This window comes from Zootoca vivipara, chromosome 6 (genome assembly GCF_963506605.1).
Source record: "Zootoca vivipara chromosome 6, rZooViv1.1, whole genome shotgun sequence".
NCBI classification, from domain to species: Eukaryota; Metazoa; Chordata; class Lepidosauria; order Squamata; family Lacertidae; genus Zootoca; species Zootoca vivipara.
Window position 1 is genome coordinate 56041848 of NC_083281.1, and position 19672 is coordinate 56061519.

The following is a 19672-nucleotide window of genomic DNA, read 5'->3' on the forward strand; positions in this document are numbered from 1 at the left end:
ATGTCTCTGCTTTTTAAGATGCTGTCTAGGTTTGTCATTGCTTTTCTCCCAAGAAGCAGGCGTCTTTTAATTTCGTGACTGCTGTCACCATCTGCAGTGATCAAGGAGCCCAAGAAAGTAAAATGTTCCTATGTTCCTATGACAGCTCAAAGCTGCCCTCAAGTACATGTTTAGATGAGCACATGGATTCTGCGTATCTGCATTTCATTGAACGAAGCCAGTCTGTGTCTTCCTTCTGTATTTCCTTTCTCCTATAATAACACATTTTTATTTGGGGCCATACTCTTTATAAGTCCAACAGCAAGCTCCCCTGAGCTAGACTGAACTACAAGTCCTCTAGTTGCTGATACCGTGTTTTCCCGAAAATAAGACACTGTCTTATATTTATTTTTCCTCAAGAAGGCACACTATGGCTTATTTTCAGGGGATGGCTTGTTTTTATTACGCGTCCAGCCCCTCCTTGGCGCCCTTCAGAACTGCGCCTATCACTATGTCTTATTTTCGGGGTATGGCTTATATTGCGCAAATGCTTAGAAATCCTGCTACAGCTTATTTTATGGGTATGTCTTATTTTCAGGAAAACAGGGTAACTATCAAAGTAAGAACATAAGAAGAGCCTGCTGGATCAGACCAACAGGCCATCTAATGTTGCACTCTGTTCTTACGGTCAGTGGTGAACTTCGGGCTCTCCAATTTCAGTGGCATCCTGCCTCTCATGCTCTGCTCTACAGCACTGTTGTGGTGCCCCCTGCAGCATGGTACCCAGTCTGGCCGCACCAGTCTCATTACCCTAAAACTGCCTCTGTTACAGTGGCCAATCAGATGCCAATGGGAAGCCTGCACAAATGCCCTCAGCACAAGAGCATTCTCCCCTCCTGCAGTTTCCAGCAACTGGAATTCAGAAGCATACTGTCGTCGTCGTCCCCCCAACAAAGCCATTGTGGTTAGTAGCCATTGATGGCCTTATCCTCTGTGTATTTGTCTAATCCTCTTTTAAAGCCATGCAAGTTGGCCATCACTGCCTTCTTTGGGAGTGAATGCCATAGCTTAATTGTATGCTGATGTGAAGCATGTCTGTTTCCTTTAGCTCAGTATTAAAGGCTTTATTGTGCAACACCAAGTCTGTAGTGCAGACAGAACTACAGCCTAGTATAGAGTGAAAGCTTTGTGAGGAAGGAAACTTCTGTAACACCACACTCTCTCGGATTTCTTGAGGCAGTTCGATTTGTCACTAAGCCCTGCTGTGAACTAAATGCTAGGGTTGCTTTACTGGAAAGTGGATTATAATCTTCCACAGTGAGACAAATGAGTTAATGTCTGTTGTAGCCCAAGGGAGCTTTCTGGATAGCAAGAAGAAATACACTTCTAATCCTGCAATAAGCTTCCAAGGAGCTGGTCTTGCCACCAGAACTTTCTAATCTTGTTTTTAATCTTACATTACGAAAGATTAAATAAAATCTGAACCACTCATCTAGCTTAAAAACATGACCAAAGGTTCTTGGTCCATAAGAAGCTTTTAGCGCCAAGCAAGCAGTTATTCTCCATGCTTAAAAATAAATAAATCATAGGGGCCATTTCAATACATAGCTACTGTGCATGTGATAGGCTCACCAGCAACTTAAAATAAGATAAATTAAAATCTGAACTTTACTCACAAAAATAAAATTATCTAGACTGTTCATCTCAATCACAAATCAGAGCTAGGCATACTGCTGTCAGCCTTTTCAAAGTACAGTGGTAACTCTACTTACGAATAACTCTACTTACGAATGTTTCTACTTACGAATGGAGCTCCGCCGGCCATCTTGGATGCTGTTTAGATAGGATTTTTTCTACTTACAAATTTTTAGATAGGGTTGCTTCGACTTACAATTTTTTTCTCCCAATGCATTCCTATGGGCTTCGACTTACAATTTTTTTCGACTTACAAATGTGCATTCGGAACGCATTAAATTCTTAAGTAGAGGTACCAGTGTACTGTAGGTGACAAAATGGGCACTGCAAACTGTGCTGATATTTGCATTTTAGTGCAGTTTAGAGGTGTTAGTCCAAAACCCCAAATCAAAAGAAATGGCCCACAATTCCTCATAAACTTTTCTCATGGCAAGGGCAGACATCTCGAGTGGGTATGTTTATTGTGATCTGAGATGAGGAGATCCATTAAAGTGTTGGTGATCCAGGTGACTTCTGTCTGTGATGCACCTTAAAGGTTGCAAGCAAAGAATTCAAAGAAGCAAAAATAAAAAATAGAGCTACAGTACTGGATTCCCAATAAATTGCAGCAAGCAATTACTTCCTTCACCCTCTTGGACCAGCAGAAGCAAGCAAGTATTACTGCCATAGGAAGGGTGAGCAGCCACAATGAGAGAGGGCTGAGGGGGGCTCTCTGCAATTGGCTGTAGTACCTGTTGGAATCCTTAGTTGCTGCTACAGTCACCCAGAGCCTTATTTACAGGCTCCTGTGTGAACTAGGACAATATTTTCCCAGTAGCCAGCACTAATAGCAGGAGAAGCTTGAATACATTATCCTTTATCTGGTCCTCTTAAGAGAAAAAAGTAGAAACTACCACTGCCCCTCTCTGACCCATTCCCATACTCAGAAGTATTACTTGTTTTAATGTTCAGCTTAAACATTCTTTCAGATGTAATCTGGGCTGGAAAGAATTATATCACAGTACTTTTGGCCTCACAGTGTCAGCCCCCAACAACAGTGACCTTAGGGCAGGCTTCCAAGGACATGCTTCTAATTCCTGAACAAGAAGGATAAAACTGGGATCAGGAGCTGATCGGCTAGTTGAATCAGGACTGCCTGTGCAACAACAAGCATCTCCCAGCCTAGAAGAAGCACAACTCTACCATCTTATGATGATGTGTGCTCCAGGCTTTCAACAGGGTCAAGCAATGTAGAGGTTTTTTCCCTTCCACAATTATAGGAGGCCTTCCTCACCAAAACTGTGGGATCAGCTGTATACATAGCAAGATAAGTAAGACATTGAGAAGAATTGCCAGTACTCCTTCCAATAGATTCTTGTGCCATTGATGAGGGGCCTACCAACATCTAACTGGAAAGTATGGGTACCTAGGAATTCTTAAGTCAGACCAGGGTGTGTCTTGAGGCCCTGAACTGTACAGCCTCTAAAGCAGGAATGGGGAACCTGTTTTCTGTTGAAAGTTGCATTTGCTTGGGGAGAATCTGTCCAGGCACACATGCTAGAGTTGGGCTTTTAAACTTCTGCCACCCCTTCTTCTTCTCTTCTGTAGGATCACTCTTGCCAGAGATCTAATCACTTCCAGAGAGCTTTTGAAATTAGGCCCACCCCTGCTCTTAGATGACACAACTCATGACAGATCTTAAGCAATGGGCACTTGACAGTATCGGGAGGGAGGAAAAAAGGATAAGAGCATGACAAACCCTTTAATAATCCACAGCACTCTAAGGATATGCGGCCATCTGGTGCCATCATCTCCTATAACCTAGTTTTCTCAAATGAAAATAGCCAACGTGGTCTCCCTTGCACAAGCACCTTGTTAAAAAGAGGTCATTGGATAACATGCAACAGACACACATCATCCTAAGAAATGGAGTCTTAAGGCACAGCCATAACTTCTTCAATGTGTGGGATCATACACTATGCACAACTAAAGGCATCCACATTTAAGACCAAGCACTAGGCAAGATTAAATGCATTAACCCCACTCAAGCAAGAAATACTTTTTTTCCTACACACCAGAGAAAAGAAGTTAATGAATCCTGAGAACAGATTGCCAGGCAGTTGGTGGTAGTCAGCAAAAGCCAGAGCAAGCCAAGCAGCCAGAAACCCTGTAAAACACTGCTCCAATGAAAAAGTAAAGCCATTGTAAATAATTGCTGCATCTTCAGTGGGTACTATCCTCAACAGGCACCACACTTATTTTGTACTGCCTGGGTTACTTGCATTTCTTAACACAGGAGTCCAGAAACAGATGGCAGCCCTGTACTCTTGAAGGGCTGTAGATCAGTGGCAGAGCACCGGTTTTGAGTGCCATGGGATTCAATACCCAATGTGTCCAGATAAGGCTGGGAAACTGTGAAACCCTGGAGAGCCTCTGCCAGCTAGCACTGACAACACTGAGCTAGAAGGACCCATGGTTATACCAACCCAAAAGCGGGTAGATCTAAGGTATGTAGATCAAATTCAACACCAAGAAATACTGGATACTGCAATATGCATATGCTATGCAAATTTAGAAGATTTATATAAGTTATTCAGCTAGTCATGGGGAAAGGCAAGAAGTTATATAGGCCACAGAAAGCCTGCTGACAGCAAATCCTCTTCCATTTGCTCCCCACAATTTCTTTTGATAGTATACAGGCATTGCTCACACACTTTCAAGTCTCTCTTTGCTGCCTTGAGGGCTGGAAACAGGTATTTAAAGAAAAAGTGGGAGAAGAGTCTCAGGATTCTAAGTCATGGAATCAAAATTTGTGGAGACACAAACATACACATCCCAGCCTAAAATGCTATAATACCGTAGACTCTCTGATGCAAGAGTACTAGAGTGGCCCACTGCTTAGATCAGGGCAAGGATAACTAGATATAAATTTGCCAGAGACTGGACTGGCTCAGTCAAACTAAATGTTTGGTTCTGAAATGGTTATTCAGCAATGCCAATATCATAAATAGTGAAAACAGCAATACAGCAAGGAATGGGATGGGGAGTACAGAACCACAAGGGAAGAAGGGGAAAAGAAACACTGGCCTTGGCTAGGTTGGCCCTAGCCCTAATGAGTTTATTCAGTTGATTGCCTACACAGTCACTGGCTCTGCTAATAATAGTATTGCTCCCCTGGCTTCCCAAAACTGTGCTCCACTACTGGTTCCTAAGAGGGAGGGGCAGGGCAGCAGTAAGCTCAGCATAGTGCAGGAGTAGCATCAGGTTGGTTCTACCGCTGTGCCTGCACTGCATCAAAGCTCCCAATGCCTTGCCCCTCTCCCTCTCAGTAACTGCCAGTGACATGCAGTGTTGGGAAGCCAGGAGAGCAACATATCACTGCTAACAACTACTGCTCAATGGCACAGAGGGTTTCCCTGGCACATGGTAAGGTCCCATCCTCCCACTAAAATTACCTCTGGCTAATAAGACTCATTTTTTTTGAAACCTACTGTATGTTCCTGCGTATAAGATTACTTTTTAAACCAGGAAAATCTTCTCAAAAGTTGGGGGTCGTCTTATACGCCGGGTCGTATTTATTACACGGCGAGTATATCCCAAACTCTATATTTTAATTGGAAAAGTTGGGGGTCGTCTTATACGCCCAGTCTTATACACTGGAATATACGGGTAATTGGTGACACTTGGGCAATTTTAGAGGCCCTACAGTTGGGGAGGAAGAGTTGTGGCATGTGTGGTGCCCTCAACCATTTTTTTCTGGTTTGCTAATGTGCTCACAGGCTCAAAAAGGTTGACAAATCCAGGTCTACAGGAAGAGTCTGGTGACTTGACACATCATGCAAAAATAGACCATGAAGGACTCCAGATGCATCTGCGGATGTTCCTTGATAAATGAACAATACAAAGGAAATTTTGTGCTGCCTTTTTTAAGTGGGTACTGGCATGCAGTCAAGCCATTATCAGATCTGGAATGACCAGGAATGTCACTCCATATATCTCAGAAAGTTCAAGACAACAGACACGTAACTAGACAAATCTTTTGAATTGTACTCGTCATGCAAACTGCACAAGATTGGAACCCCCTTTGGTCTAGGATAACACAGCTATAAGTTAGCTTCCAAATCACTCTGGAAATCAATCTCCTGAAATATCTCAAAATAATGGCTCCCCCAGGAGACGTTCCTCATGTACAGCATGCCACAGTATGGGAACAAGCTACAAGCCACTGAGCATGAATCCATATAGCTGGGACAGCAAATCCAATATCAGCAGGTGCTACAAACAGCTGACAGCAGGAAGCTTCCTCCCCATAACCAACTGTCTGCACAGCTTACCATTTAACCAATCAATGCTTGATTCGTTGCTTGAGCTGATTCTCAGGTTTTAGCAGAACCACACAATTCTTCCAGAAAAGAATTTAAGTCCAAACAAGTAACTAATTGGGAAGCATGTTTGGGAACTCCAGGCTGGCACTCTCCCAGAACTGCAGGAGGGAAAGGAGGAGAGGGACAGACAAAGCTACCAATTCTTGGAAAGTCTGGACCACACAAGGGGTGGTGGGAATAAACAAAACATAAACCAAAGCCTGGACAGAATGATAAAAGACATGTTTGAGCAAGCAGGGTGAGAAGGTCTGCTCGGTTTTTGTAAGAGTTCAACAAACCTTCTTGTCTTTACAAGAAGAGTTGCTCATAGTTAGTTTGTGTTAAATGTAGTAAACTGTAGGTTCTCAACTTACAGTGCATATAGTTATGGCAGCTATGATAAGTTATGATTAATACTGGAGATTAAATAAGGTTTCAACAATAAAAGAGTTGGAAAATAAACTGATTGAGTTTGTTATGTCTATATCTAAAAAACTAATAGATTTCTTGAAAATGGCTTTGCTTTTATTAGCTTTCAGAACAGTCAGATTTCTCCAGCTGGGAAAGCTTGTCAGAACAAAAAAAGTCTTCAGTTGTTTCTGGGAAGGGCAGCTAATGGGCACCTGTCATATCTTGACAAGGAATGCTATTCCACAGAAAAGGAGCAGCCTTCATCTAGCCCACCACTGCATCTCAGCCATTCTCAATTCAGAAGTTACAGAGAAATAGAGTTGGGTATCATCAGTACCAATGGCACCTTGCTCTAAAACTCCTAATGAATACTCCCAATGGCTTAATGGAGATGTTAAATAGCACCGGATACATTATTATGCCCTGTGGCACCCTATAGCTCAAAATCCAAGGGGCCAAGGAGCACTCATCCAATGCTACCTTCTGGAGCCAGCTGTGGAGATAAGATTAAAACCATGGCAGAGCAGTGCACCTGATGCCCATCTCCCAGGTGGATGTCATGATTGATGATATCAAAAGCTGATGAGAGAAAGGTCATCCATCAGAGTGACCCAAGCAAATTCAATCCCAAACCTGGCTCTGAAGCTGAACCCAGACTGAAATAGGTCTAGATAATCTGTTTCCTCCAGGAATGTCTGTTACTGTGTCATTATGACCCTTTCTAGTACCTTGCTTTTGATAATATGAAAATTAGGGATATCCATCCAAATACTCATAAATAAATGGTTCTGGATTTTGAAAAATATTACCTGGCTTACCTTATGTATTTTTACAGTCCTTATTTATGCATTTCCAGTGGTAAACACACCGCCTCCCCATTCATTCCATGTGTATTCACAAAGTGGAATGCTATCTTAAAAATCATGTGTAAATACTGAAACCAATTGTAGGCATTAGATGGCATTTGCCTCCTCTCAAAACATATCCAAGAATCAGTGTCCAATGTTGGAGAGGTGGAACTTCTAATGCAAATATATTTTATGTTATATGGGCAGGTCCAGTGATCTGGATTTTATGGGAAATCTGTGATGACAGAAAAATAACTAGTATTTTGGGCCATGGCCTTCCTAGAAATAATGCTATTATTTATTGTTTGGCTATCTTAATAGTATTATACCAGAGGAGGATCTAGAAATGACAGTCCATCTATAATCTGAGGCTAAATGTTGGTTTGTCAGAAGTGGAAAAACCCCACACCACCTTTTGATTCATGACTAGCTAAAGTTTGGGAAATTAACTAACATGGTGAAACTAACTAACCTTCTGAGAGGCAGGGAGGAGAGACAATAAGCTTATTGAAAAATGGAGTTCATTTGTTTTATATTCACTCCCTCCCCCTTTTTTTTACTTGAAGAAGGCATAGTTGCAACATTTTTCTGAGAATATGTATAAACATTGGACATTTTAATATTAATGTAACAACACTTTTATACAGGATTTTCTGAGGAGCAGAATATTTGTAATAATTTACAGATGTTAGGTTAAGTCTTTTGGATACTTTCATCAGTTTATATTCATGACAAATGTATCAAAATAATCTATTGTATATTTATTTATTTATGATAATATTTTGTGTATTTTATGAGATAAAAATATTGTATTAGAAAAGGAATAAATTTTCCTTCAGTTGTAAATGTCAAGAAAAAGCCTTTGTCACCATAGACGTATGGCAGAAAGAACAGGCTCTTCTGCTGGCTCCATATGCAACTGAATAGATTCACCATATTGCCTGGTGGGTTCAGCAGGTTACTGTTGTGACCAAAAGGAACATGCATTATTATATTAGTTAAACTAGTTTGGTTTCTTTCTTTTTCTAGTTTTCCAGGAATGTTTACTTGGGTTATTCACAATGCCCTGTGAGGAGGAAGAGAAAATAGAATTCTTTGCATTTATAGCCCAACTTTGCTGTCCTCTACTTAAACAACTTGCCAGTCAGTTGTGATGTAAGGCCAACATATTTTGCTTTCTCTTTAAGCATGGCAAATCATGCTTGGGTCAAAAGGGATCCAAGCCACTGTCTGTGGAAACCCCATGTATTTATGTTGTCAAGACGGTGAACAAATAAGTCTAAAAGTGATGCAACAACTCTTTACTCTTCAGGGAATTCATGCTGCAGAAGAAGTCTTCACACTGTTCTGATGGGAGACTATCCCTCTCATTTTATTAAATGGATTGAGCACCTTCAGAAGGCAAATAAACTACAATGTGTACTGTGCATTCTGTCACATTTAAATCAGAGCTAGAAGCTTTGTGAGTGTGCATTTGTATGCTTGATCTGATATTCTCTACTTTCTCTAAATAAACACATTTATTTTAACAAATACTAGTTTTGTCCCAGTATTATTCAAGGAACTCACCTCAATCTCAAACAACTGTTTGATGTGTGATTTTCAAACTATTTAAAAAAATACTCTCCTGGAGATTCAAAGGAGTTTATAATTAATGCACCATAATGGAAAGTGGACATTTTACAGAAAACAATACAGATGCTTAGTAATTAATAGAAACTGACAATGAGAACATTGTTAAATTCAGCTTGCAATAGAGGTCCAAATATAGGTCCATTCTCCCCTTCCCCAAAGAAACATCTTTACTACAGGATATCTGGTTACTAAGAGCAGATCTGCACTCACCCTAGGTAACCAAGCAGGATGTTGGCTTTGCTACATGGGTTCCTAATTCTGCAAAGGTTTCTACCACTGTTCTAGTTGGTTAGCCACACAGCTCAGCACAAAACCAAGTCAACTACATCAGCACTGCAGGTAGACAATATGATGCCCTTCGGATGTTGCTGGACCCCCAACTCCCATCAGCCCCAGCCAGCATGGCCAAAGGTCAGGGATAACGGCAGTTGTAACCCAACAGCAACTGAAGGGCACCACGTTGGCTACCCCTGCTTGAGATGAACAGCTGCATTAAGGTCAGGTGTAGGAGATAAGAAAAAGAGGCAGAGCAAGAAAGGCTTCTGAGCCTCACCATGGAGTGTGCATTTGTCAGGCTGACCTCAACGTTCCACCTCAGGCATGGAGACAGCCTATTTCAGGCTCTTTTCAATGTTCCTCCATCTTAAAAGAAAGAAAAATGAAAGAAAGAAAGAAAGAGAGAAGGGGGGGGGGAGAGAGAGAGACCAGAACACTCTGTCTCTTCAATAGAGGCCCCTCAGGTCACATGCAGCCTTCACCCACACTCACTCAATGCTCTTTTCATCTGGGACGCAAGAGCACATTCCTCTGTAAATGGATTTCTCTTCTCTTCTCTTCCAGGAGACAGAACTCTCAGGTGCACTTAAAAACAGTTCTTCTTCTCAGTAAAAGCTGAATTTTCTAGCCTCTATTTATTCCAGTCAGGATTTTCATTGATTTGTTTGTTCATTCTTGCACATACTCACAATTTTAAGCCTCTGTGGGAAATACGTGCAACATTTAATGCATCTCACACATGGTAGGGGTGGGGGTGGTTCTAATAAGACCAGTAGGAAGACAATCTTAAAAATCCAAAAGTTGCTTCCAAAGCACCATCCAAGGAGACAGCCAAATCTTCATATCCAGCCAAAAAAGCACAAAATACACAAGTGGGCCAAGAAAAGTGAAACACCTCTTTCAAAGGGCCCTCTAATTTGTGCTGTCTTTGAATGTATTTCATTCATCATGTTATGTTTGAAGCAGCCAGTGTGGCCAAGCATGTAAAACATTAGATTGAATTCTACCTTCCAAGCATCCTTTCTACAGGTAAGGAGGGAGCTGGAATGAATAATCCTTTGAAATAGGCACCCAGACCTTTCAAATTTCAAAAAGAAAATCAAATATATCAGTCAATGGAAAGAAGGAAACAGCCTTACAGTCTCAGTTGGGTTAGTTTCCTGCTGGGAACATTCTTTTGTAACTATTGCGGGAAAGTCAAATCCTCAAAAGCCTCAGAACTGTGCAGTCATTTATAGGGACGTATGGAGAAAAAGCATTAACCAAAAGACCTCCTGCTCCTTTGCTGTTACAATCAACCACCTCTTGAATGCCCCTACTATCAAAGTATAGTGGAAGTCTACCAAAGTCAGGACCATATTTGTAACAGTGCCAAATGTGATGGAGGGGTCAAAGAAAAATCACTTTCAATTTTCTGGGCTCTTACTGACATTGATAGTTCAATCCTACTGAAAAGAAAACCCAGCAGAGTTCAGTGGAGCTTATTGCCAGGTAAGTCAATACAGGATTGCAGCACTTTATTATTATGGCTATATTTTCTTGTTATATGCTATGAATATGTTGTAGTAAGCCATCCAGGGATTTATGGGTTGACAAGTGGGCACAAACGTTAAAGTGACAAACTGCCTGCATAAAGTTGATGTTTAAAGTATAAATATTTTTAGCACCAAAATATCTGACCACACAATACTTTATCTGTAAGCTGCCTTGAATCCCTGTCAGAGGAAAAAATAGGGCATAAATAAATATATAATAATGGTAATAATAATACCATAACATCATAAACACACATCCCTGCTAGTAAAGGCAGCCCAGCAAAAGGCATGCCTAATTTCCATTGAGATCAATGCACTTAAGCACTGAATTACTACTTGGTTTTAGATGAGGCTTGGGAATGTTCAGTTTTCTTTTAGGGCTGTGCACAGGAACACAGGAAGCTGCCTTACACTGATATACCATTGGTCCATACAGCTCAATATTGCATGTGTGGACTTTCACCAGATCTCCAGGGCTTCAAAAAGGGGTTTCTCCCCAGTCCTACATGGAGATACTGGGAACTGAACCTGGGGCCTTCTGCATGCAAAGCAGATGCTCTCCCACTGGCATCAGCAAAAACTGTCCCTTTATTTGCACTGTTCCTCCTGCACCCCCACATGGCACACAGCCCTTACATGTTTGGGATACCAATTCCCAAGAGTAAACATAAGTTTTTGAATTAAGGAGTGGAGGGGGAAAAAATCACACATATTTACAATATCCCAATTTTATTTGGAGTCATAATATTTGGAGTGATTTGGTGGAGTCATAGCAAAAAGCTAAGCGTGAGTGTCAAATGGGAAGAATGCAGATGCTATGGTGTTAAGGTAAAGGTAAAGGGACCCCTGACCATTAGGTCCAGTCGTGACCGACTGTGGGGTTGCGCACTCATCTCACATTATTGGCCGAGGGAGCCGGCGTATAGCTTCCAGGTCATGTGGCCAGCATGACAAAGCCACTTCTGGCGAACCAAAGCAGCACACGGAAACGCCGTTTACCTTCCCGCTGTAGCGGTTCCTATTTATCTACTTGCATTTTGACGTGCTTTCGAACTGCTAGGTTGGCAGGAGCTGGGACTGAGCAACGGGAGCTCACCCCGTCACAGGGATTCGAAACCGCTGACCTTCTGATCAGCAAGCCCTAGGCTCAGTGGTTTAACCCACAGCGCCACCTGGGTCCCACTGCTATGGTGTTAGGAGGAGCTTAAATATAAAGACAGCCTTTGAATATTTATATTATGTTCCTTTCCCCCTGCCTTTTATAATTTTGTATGCCTCCATTTCACACTAACCCAAGCTAATGTCAACCAGCAAACTGTTACGCACCACATCATGTTCCAGGCTAAATATGCAACAAGACCCTTCAAAGTGCATTGTGCGTCAAGGTGTTTAAGCCTCATCCCATCTGAAGGTGGTATTCATCAGAGAATAAAAGCTGGTGTGAGTCACAAAGCAAAAGGAAGGGGGAAGGTGACGTTGGTGGGCCATTTACTCAAGCTAGTCAACAAATATCCATGACAATGTATTTCAGCCACTCTTTCAAGACAGATGATGCAGCCTACACTTTTAAAATTATGATCAGGAAAGTTTACAGGATTCTTACTTTGCTTCAAGTAACTCTAGACATGTCCTCTAAAACATTCCTCGCAGATTCCACTGGGCTTCTTTAGTAAGTAAAAGCAGATCTTGAAGTAAAAGCCAAGGCAAAGTGGATTTGTTAAATTTTTATCCTGCCTTCCTCCATGTTGCTCAGCATGTTGCTCCCCTTCCCCTGTGAGGTAGGTTAGGCTGAGAGACTGACTGGCCCATGTTTACTCAGTGAACTTCATGGTCACAGTCCAATATTTATAATTACTCCACCACCCTGGTTTTCTCCCCAACCTTTTATCTCTCCTCTTATGGAATGCTCTCTCCAGGGAGCCTTGCCTGGCACCTTTGTTATGTATCTTTAGGTGTCAGGAAAAAACATCCCTCTTCTCCTAGGCCTCTGGCTAGTTAAACAATCTAGGGTCGTTTAAACTGTCAATGGCAGGCATTGTTTTATTGTCTTTTTATGGTATGTATTTTTGTGTTTTTATAATGTAAACTGCCCTGAGATATTCAGATGAAGGGCAGTATAGAAATTTAATAATAATCTTCGTAACACTCTTCAGATGTCAGCTAGGTTCAAGAGAAATACCATATTTTCGCTCCATAAGACTCACTTTTTCCTTCCTAAAAAGCAATGGCAAATGTCTGTGCATCTTATGGAGCGAAGGCGCTGGACGCTGCCGCTGCAGTCACAAGCAGAGGGATGCCTCTGCCCCATGGCTCCCGGCTCTCGCTCCGCTTGCTTTACAGCGAGCCAGGAGGAGGGGTCCAGGTCGAGCTGGGACCAACTCCTGCGTGAGACTGCCTGCCAGTCACTGTGAGCAATACTGAGCAAAACACCCACCTGACTTGGTATAAGGTACCTTCCTTGGTTCCACGTATATTTTCCACTGATTTTTACAACAATCCTACGTCTGCATTTTTATCCCCCATACTGCAGATGGGAGAACTGAGGTCATGAGAAAGTAACTTGCCTAAAGCAGCTTAATGAGATCAAGGTAGAGGTGACACCAGCCTCTAAACTACATCAGTTCCCAAGTACTAAGTTTCCCCACAGGCCAACAGCCTCCAGTACCTGTACTCCATATATTATGCCAAGTTGCAAATAGCTACTTCTCCCTTAAATTCCAACTTTTAAGTAGTTGGAAGCCTTCTAGTTTGTTAGCATCAAATCAGAAACGCAAAAGAGTGACAGGATACATTTATGAAAAGCATGTGAACTCTCCTCTCTAATGGAAACACTAGAACAGTAGAAGCAGTTTTCTGCTATGTTACCTGTAGGATTTTTGACAGTAAAACTAGCCCCTTCAGCTTATTTAGCAAATCCCTGATAAAGCAAAGAGCAGCAGGGAGCAGGGTGGCAGGGGAGAACACAATTAGTTCCTGATGGATAGGCTGTACTGATCCAGCTTCGATAAGCATTGTAACCCTTACCCAGGGAGCTAACATCATCAAAAGGGCTTGCCAAGTCACTTATCCCCAGACTGCCTTAAACATCACAGCCTTTGCCATCAACTCTATACCACCAGGAGCCAGAGAATGATAATTAGAGTAGTTGAGGTCAGCAGGACCTAAATGAGCTATTACAGCTTTCCCATCAATTGCCTACTAGCCTCTTGAAAACAGACTCTCTGCTCCAGGAAAAGAACCCAAATTGTAAGCTCTCTTCATTTCTCATCAAGAAAATGGAAATAATTCACAAGTCAGTCTGAATATCAGCTTTCACATCTCTCTCTCAATAGGACTCCACAATCTCAGTTCAGCATTTGAGGCAAGCCTTGTCTTGGAAAGTACACCTTTTCTTTTGGGGATAGGAAGGGAAGGAAAAACATAACCTTTTCTGGACTCTTCTATGATGCAAGTTCTCTGCCTGTGAAATTCTATGAGAGCCTATGTTAGAAGACACTCCTCCCTGGTTCAAAAGCACATTTATTATGCTTTAGCCCAGAGGGTCACTGCAGGCGAATCTATAACTCTATGATCGGATCTCCACAGACATGCCTCTTGGGAGTGCCACTGTCAGATAAAAGTGTGTTCATTTCACAGAGTTAAAGCTAAAGGGTTTCTGTAGCAGCCTTTTTCTCCTGCATTCTCAATTTTACACTCAGTTTGCCACAGCTGCACCCAGTGCAGTTTTAAAGGATTTCTGTTTAATAAAAGTTCTCTTCATTTGTTTTTGGAAGGCCAGTGATAAAACGAGCTTATGGCTGATTTCTTCCCATTACACCAGAAAAGATCAGAAGAAGAAAACTGATTCTCCAAGATTTATCAGGTTAGCCGAAGCATGATTTCTTCAAGACACCCATTATTTTTGGGGGGGGGGGGGGTTGCTGCGCTGTGGGAGCTTGGGAGCCTACCACCCACTATCAGCTCTTTGACCTACTTCTCCATTGATTATCACTCATTCTTAAACACTGTGCAACATGTTCCTTAAATCAGTGCCAGGACATAGCAGCTGTCAGATTCATTCACAATTCACAAATAGGGAAACTAGTTGGATCGTCTGGATTCACTGGGTGTAGTCTACAGGAAGCAAAACAGGCATGGCAAAATAACCAACAAGAACTCTACAGAATATAAACTGGGGTGCCTACTTACTGTAGGTTACCTACTTGCTTGTGAAATCTGACTGCCTGACACAACCCAGCCACAAACATACAGCAGCTACAAGTGAAATCAAAAAGTGACCAATTGCACATTATTTGGAAGACTTATCAAAACCTGAACAGCCATGAAAATTGACTCAATGTTTTCAAAAGCAACTTATATCCTGATTTAGCATCTAGAACATTACACCCCAAATAATATAAAAAGGACTCTTCATCCATTACTGAAATGTCATCACAGCCTGAGAACTAGCAAGTACCTCATTTGTTTTTCAGTCAGTTATTTTACTGTCACTTCACAACCCCCGACTGAAAAATTGTTCTCTTCCACATATAAAACATTTGGCTCAGTTCCTGCTAGGATGCCACTAGGGGCAACAGTTGAATTATTTCTATTTCTGAGTGTAACTTATTGAAGGTAGTATAGAACTTATCTCCACATTCATATATTCTTCTTTCTATAACCATAAGACACACAATGAAGCAGACCAAAGCAGTAAAATGACAGACTGAATTGATACATGCCAACATCCCCTAGAAATAGCCTCTAAAGCAATGCCTCTCCAGAGAACGTGTGCCTCTAATATTACTAAACAACAGCTTTCATTAGCCCTGAGCATTGGCCATGCTACCCAGAGCTGACGGAAGCTGGTGTCCAACAACTTCTGGAGGGTCCACAGGTCTTTTGAACAGCGCCAGACAAGACTCAGAAGTTAGACTTAGCTACATCTTTCCTGAGGACAGGCAGACTCCTAGAGGGGAATGGCTTTTCAACTCATCCCATCTGAAGCTGTTGTAAAGACTTGGCAGAGCTCCCATGCATTCTTCTATCTTCCAGAGGAGTGAGGCCTCCCAAACTGCTTAAAAACCAACCATTTCAATGCTAAAATGTTAAATAATGTTAATTTATGTAAGAAAAATAAGAATTTTTGTATTAGTTTAATACTTCTTTTACATTTTTCTTCTTTGCAAACCATTTTGAGAGGGGTATTTTTTTCTGTAGATGAAAAGCAATACATCTCCAAAGAATGGTTAAAGGACTCTCAATTCCATTTCTGAAAAAGCCTGGCCTTACCACCTCCCATTAGAAGGGGCAGAGATTCCCACTGATTGAAATCACTTGTTACATTTGCTTTCACCCAGACTACGGCATTGTTGTTGTTTCTTGTAAGATATTTTGTGCAAAAAGGGGACCTAATTTCTGAAATAAAAAAATATACAATATATATTCTGAAAGCAGTAGCTTTTAAAGAATCAGGGTTGCAGTAGGCTTCAAGATTTAAGGACAAGAGTATTTCCTGTAGAGACCAGAGATTTCAGACCATCACAGAATACCACGGCACAACACGCACTCCCTTACTGGAACCTTGACACACTCACCTCCCCTGAGTAACTGTACTTTCCTTTCAGAATTTGCCGATACAAGCGGGTGCGGTTGTCATCTTCAAAAGGCATTGTCCCACTTAGTAGGATGTATGAGATCACACCCAGTGCCCACATGTCTACAGAGTTTGTGTAGGGCTTTCTGACCAAGATCTCTGGGGCAATATACTCTGGTGTCCCACAGGTAGTCTTCATTAAGCAGTCGTCTCCCTTCTTTCGAGCACTCGCTAGCCCAAAGTCTGTGATCATTATTTTAGAATCCATGCCTGGGTGGTAATAGAGCAAGTTCTCTGGCTTTAAGTCCCTGTGAGTTATGCCCAATGTATGTAAGTATTTAACTCCATCCAACACCATTTGCAGCACTCGGGTAGCATCCCTTTCCGTGAAGGAACCTTTGGCAATGATTCGGTCAAACAACTCCCCTCCAGTGGCCAATTCCATCACCATGTAGACACGCTCCTGAGTCTCAAACACTTCAATGAGCTGGATTATATTGGTGTGCCGAACACGACGCAACACACACAGCTCTGACTCGCACACTTCCCTTCCTTCACGGTACTTGGTCTCTATCAACTTGATTGCGTACGGCTGCTTGGTAGCCTTGTGCTCCACCCGTACTACACGACTAAAGCTGCCTCGGCCAATCAGGGCTTTGATATCATACTTGGCTGTCACTCTGGGATCAAATTTTGCACGGTACTTTGCCACTCTGTTCTTGCGAGGCTCTGCCTGTTCCACATGTGGGTTAGTGTGATGAGGAGGAGAAGGGATAGCAGATTTGATGGCATCTCCATCACCCTTGATGAAGTGCTTATATATGTCAGTTTTATAACCAGTATATGGCTCAACCTTTTTAACGAGATCCAAATGAACATCCTTGGGAGGCTCAGGAAGTACTTTGCTAGTCCCACAGCCCATCACTGAATGGTACTAATCATCCATCAAGGTGTTTTCCCAGAGCAACACCACAGCAACCATGTCTGGAACAATTCCAATCTCCTCGACATCCCAGGAAGCTGGAGCGGAAAGAGAGAGAGAAAGAGAGAGAGACTTGAGCATACTATATTCAATAAATGCCCCCTTCCTTTCTGCACATAAGCTTAATTCAGGTTTTAGTGCAATATTTGAATTTTTAAACCACAGTTTGTGATCACCAACAAATCAGAATCAATAACTACAGTTTGAAGTAGATTTGCAAACCATGGTTTAGCACAGCCTGGCACCCATTAAGAATACAACTTCCACCATCCCTGGAGCTGATGAGAATTGTAGTCCAAAACATCTGGAAGACACCAGCTTGGAGGAAGACTGACAGAAACCATACCTCTGTGTGATATCTGAGTTGAACCATATTACTACTCTCCATTCTTTCTCCTGCTTATTCAATCACTTGGAAATTATCTCTACTATGACTCAGGAGACTTGGCTTCCCAGCAAATATAATTAGGAAGGGGGAGTGTAAGTGTGCTTTAAACCACAGCTCTGTCATGAAACCAAAGGAAGAAATGCCACAACATCAGTACTTCCACTGATAAGCCAAGACTCGCACATTCTTGTTCTGTGCTAACTCCATCAAGTTAAAAATGAAATGATCCAACAATTCTGAGCATCTCGAGATAACTTTTAGTAAATATACAGTGCAAACTATTTCAGTATATCAACCTAAGTCCTCCCAAAACCAGTTGGCTAGAGCTTCCTTACTACAATCTACAGTAAAGGAAAACCTGTAAGTTGATTAATTGCATCCAAAAATGTATAGATATTGTGAGAAAGGAAGAAAGTCAGCAGAATCACTTCACAGGTATGAAGCGTTCACATTTCATGAGCATCTACACACAAATTATATATAGGTAACCCATGCAGCTGAAGACAGGAAATTGATGTTGAAACAGTGAATGTTTTCTGCAAAAAGGGTATGGGAAGGCAAAGGGGTCTAGCAATTGTATAACTAGAAGGCATTAAGGCTTCTAGCGTAGCATAGTTACTAAAAGTAAATTCCACAGAAGTCAAGGGATTTCCAAGTGAACTCAATATTTGTCTATTTGTTTGCCTGGTCAGCATATTTGACCTACAGTTTGGTTTGGCATTTTATTTTCTCTATTGTTTCTTCTAGCAGCTGGAGCTAGAGCTGCACTGGAAAGCCAGATGCTGAAACTGTTGAATCTCAAACAATACTATCAACATTGTCATACAGATTAAAAAGGTAAATGGACCCCTGACCATTAGGTTCAGTCGTGAACGACTCTGGGGTTGCAGCATTCATCTCGCTTTACTGGCCGAGGGAGCCGGCATACAGCTTCCGGGTCATGTGGCCAACATGACTAAGCCACCTCTGGCGAGCCAGAGCAGCGCACGGAAACGCTGTTTACCTTCCTGCTGGAGCAGGATCTATTTATCTGCTTGCACTATGACATGCTTTCGAACTGCTAGGTTGGCAGGAGCAGGGACTGAGCAACAGTCCCTTTTGTACACAGGTACAAAATTCCATTACAAGCTTTAGCGTTTCTGCTGCTGGGCTAATATTAAATTGCCAAATAACCCTCCTTATCAGGGTTTTGCGGGACACAGGTGGCGCTGTTGTCTCAACCACTGAGCCTCTTGGGCTTGCCGATCAGAAGGTCAGTGGTTCAAATCCCCGTGATGGGGTGAGCTCCTGTTGCTCGGTCCCAGCTCCTGCCAACCTAGCAGTTCAAAAGCACATCAAAGTGCAAGTAGATAAATAGGTACTGCTCCGGTGGGAAGGTAAATGGCGTTTCCGTGTGCTGCTCTGGTTTCGCCAGAAGTGGCTTAGTCATGCTGGCCACATGACCCGGAAAAACTGTCTGTGGACAAACGTCAGCTCCCTCGGCCAATAAAGCAAGATGAGCGCTACAACCCCAGACTTGTTTGCAACTGGACTTAACTGTCAGGGGTCCTTTACCTTTACCTTTTTATCAGGGTTTTTAAATATTTCAGATTCCTAGAAATTAAGCATCAGATATTTCAAATAGAAAAAGAAAATTTAGGTGCCAGAATTACATTTTACAATTCTAATCATTTTCTCAGACAGATCTTTGAATTGGCTCGCTTTTTGGAAAATAAGGACCTTCCATTCACTTTATTGAAAGAGAAAAGCACTCCCATATCCCAACACACCATAGAAAGAAATGCAACATTCCACTTTTGAAACAAACAAAAAGCTTAAGGAAGTCAGTGTTCAAAGGTTATCATTTAATCCTAAAAATCTCTTTAAAGCTAAACCTCCATTCACAGGACGGGAATGATCTTAAGGTTCAAGAAGTAGAAGGGGAAGCCAACTGCAGAGTAGAGGACTGTCTCATTCCACCCTCTGCTGATGGCTTACCACATGTCTTTGACAATTTAAAGCACCT

General features: G+C 42.0%; 1 protein-coding gene across 2 annotated transcripts in view; it reads right to left on the minus strand.

Annotated features, from left to right (window-relative positions):
- PSKH1 (protein serine kinase H1) overlaps positions 1–19672 on the minus strand; it is a 34783-nt gene that overhangs the window by 12724 nt on the left and 2387 nt on the right. For both annotated transcript variants that reach the window (XM_035119429.2, XM_060275975.1), the window contains exon 2: positions 16299–17317. In XM_035119429.2, the coding sequence (XP_034975320.1) occupies positions 16299–17219 (921 nt within the window). In that variant the 5' untranslated portion in view covers positions 17220–17317. The remainder of the gene's footprint in view (positions 1–16298; positions 17318–19672) is intronic.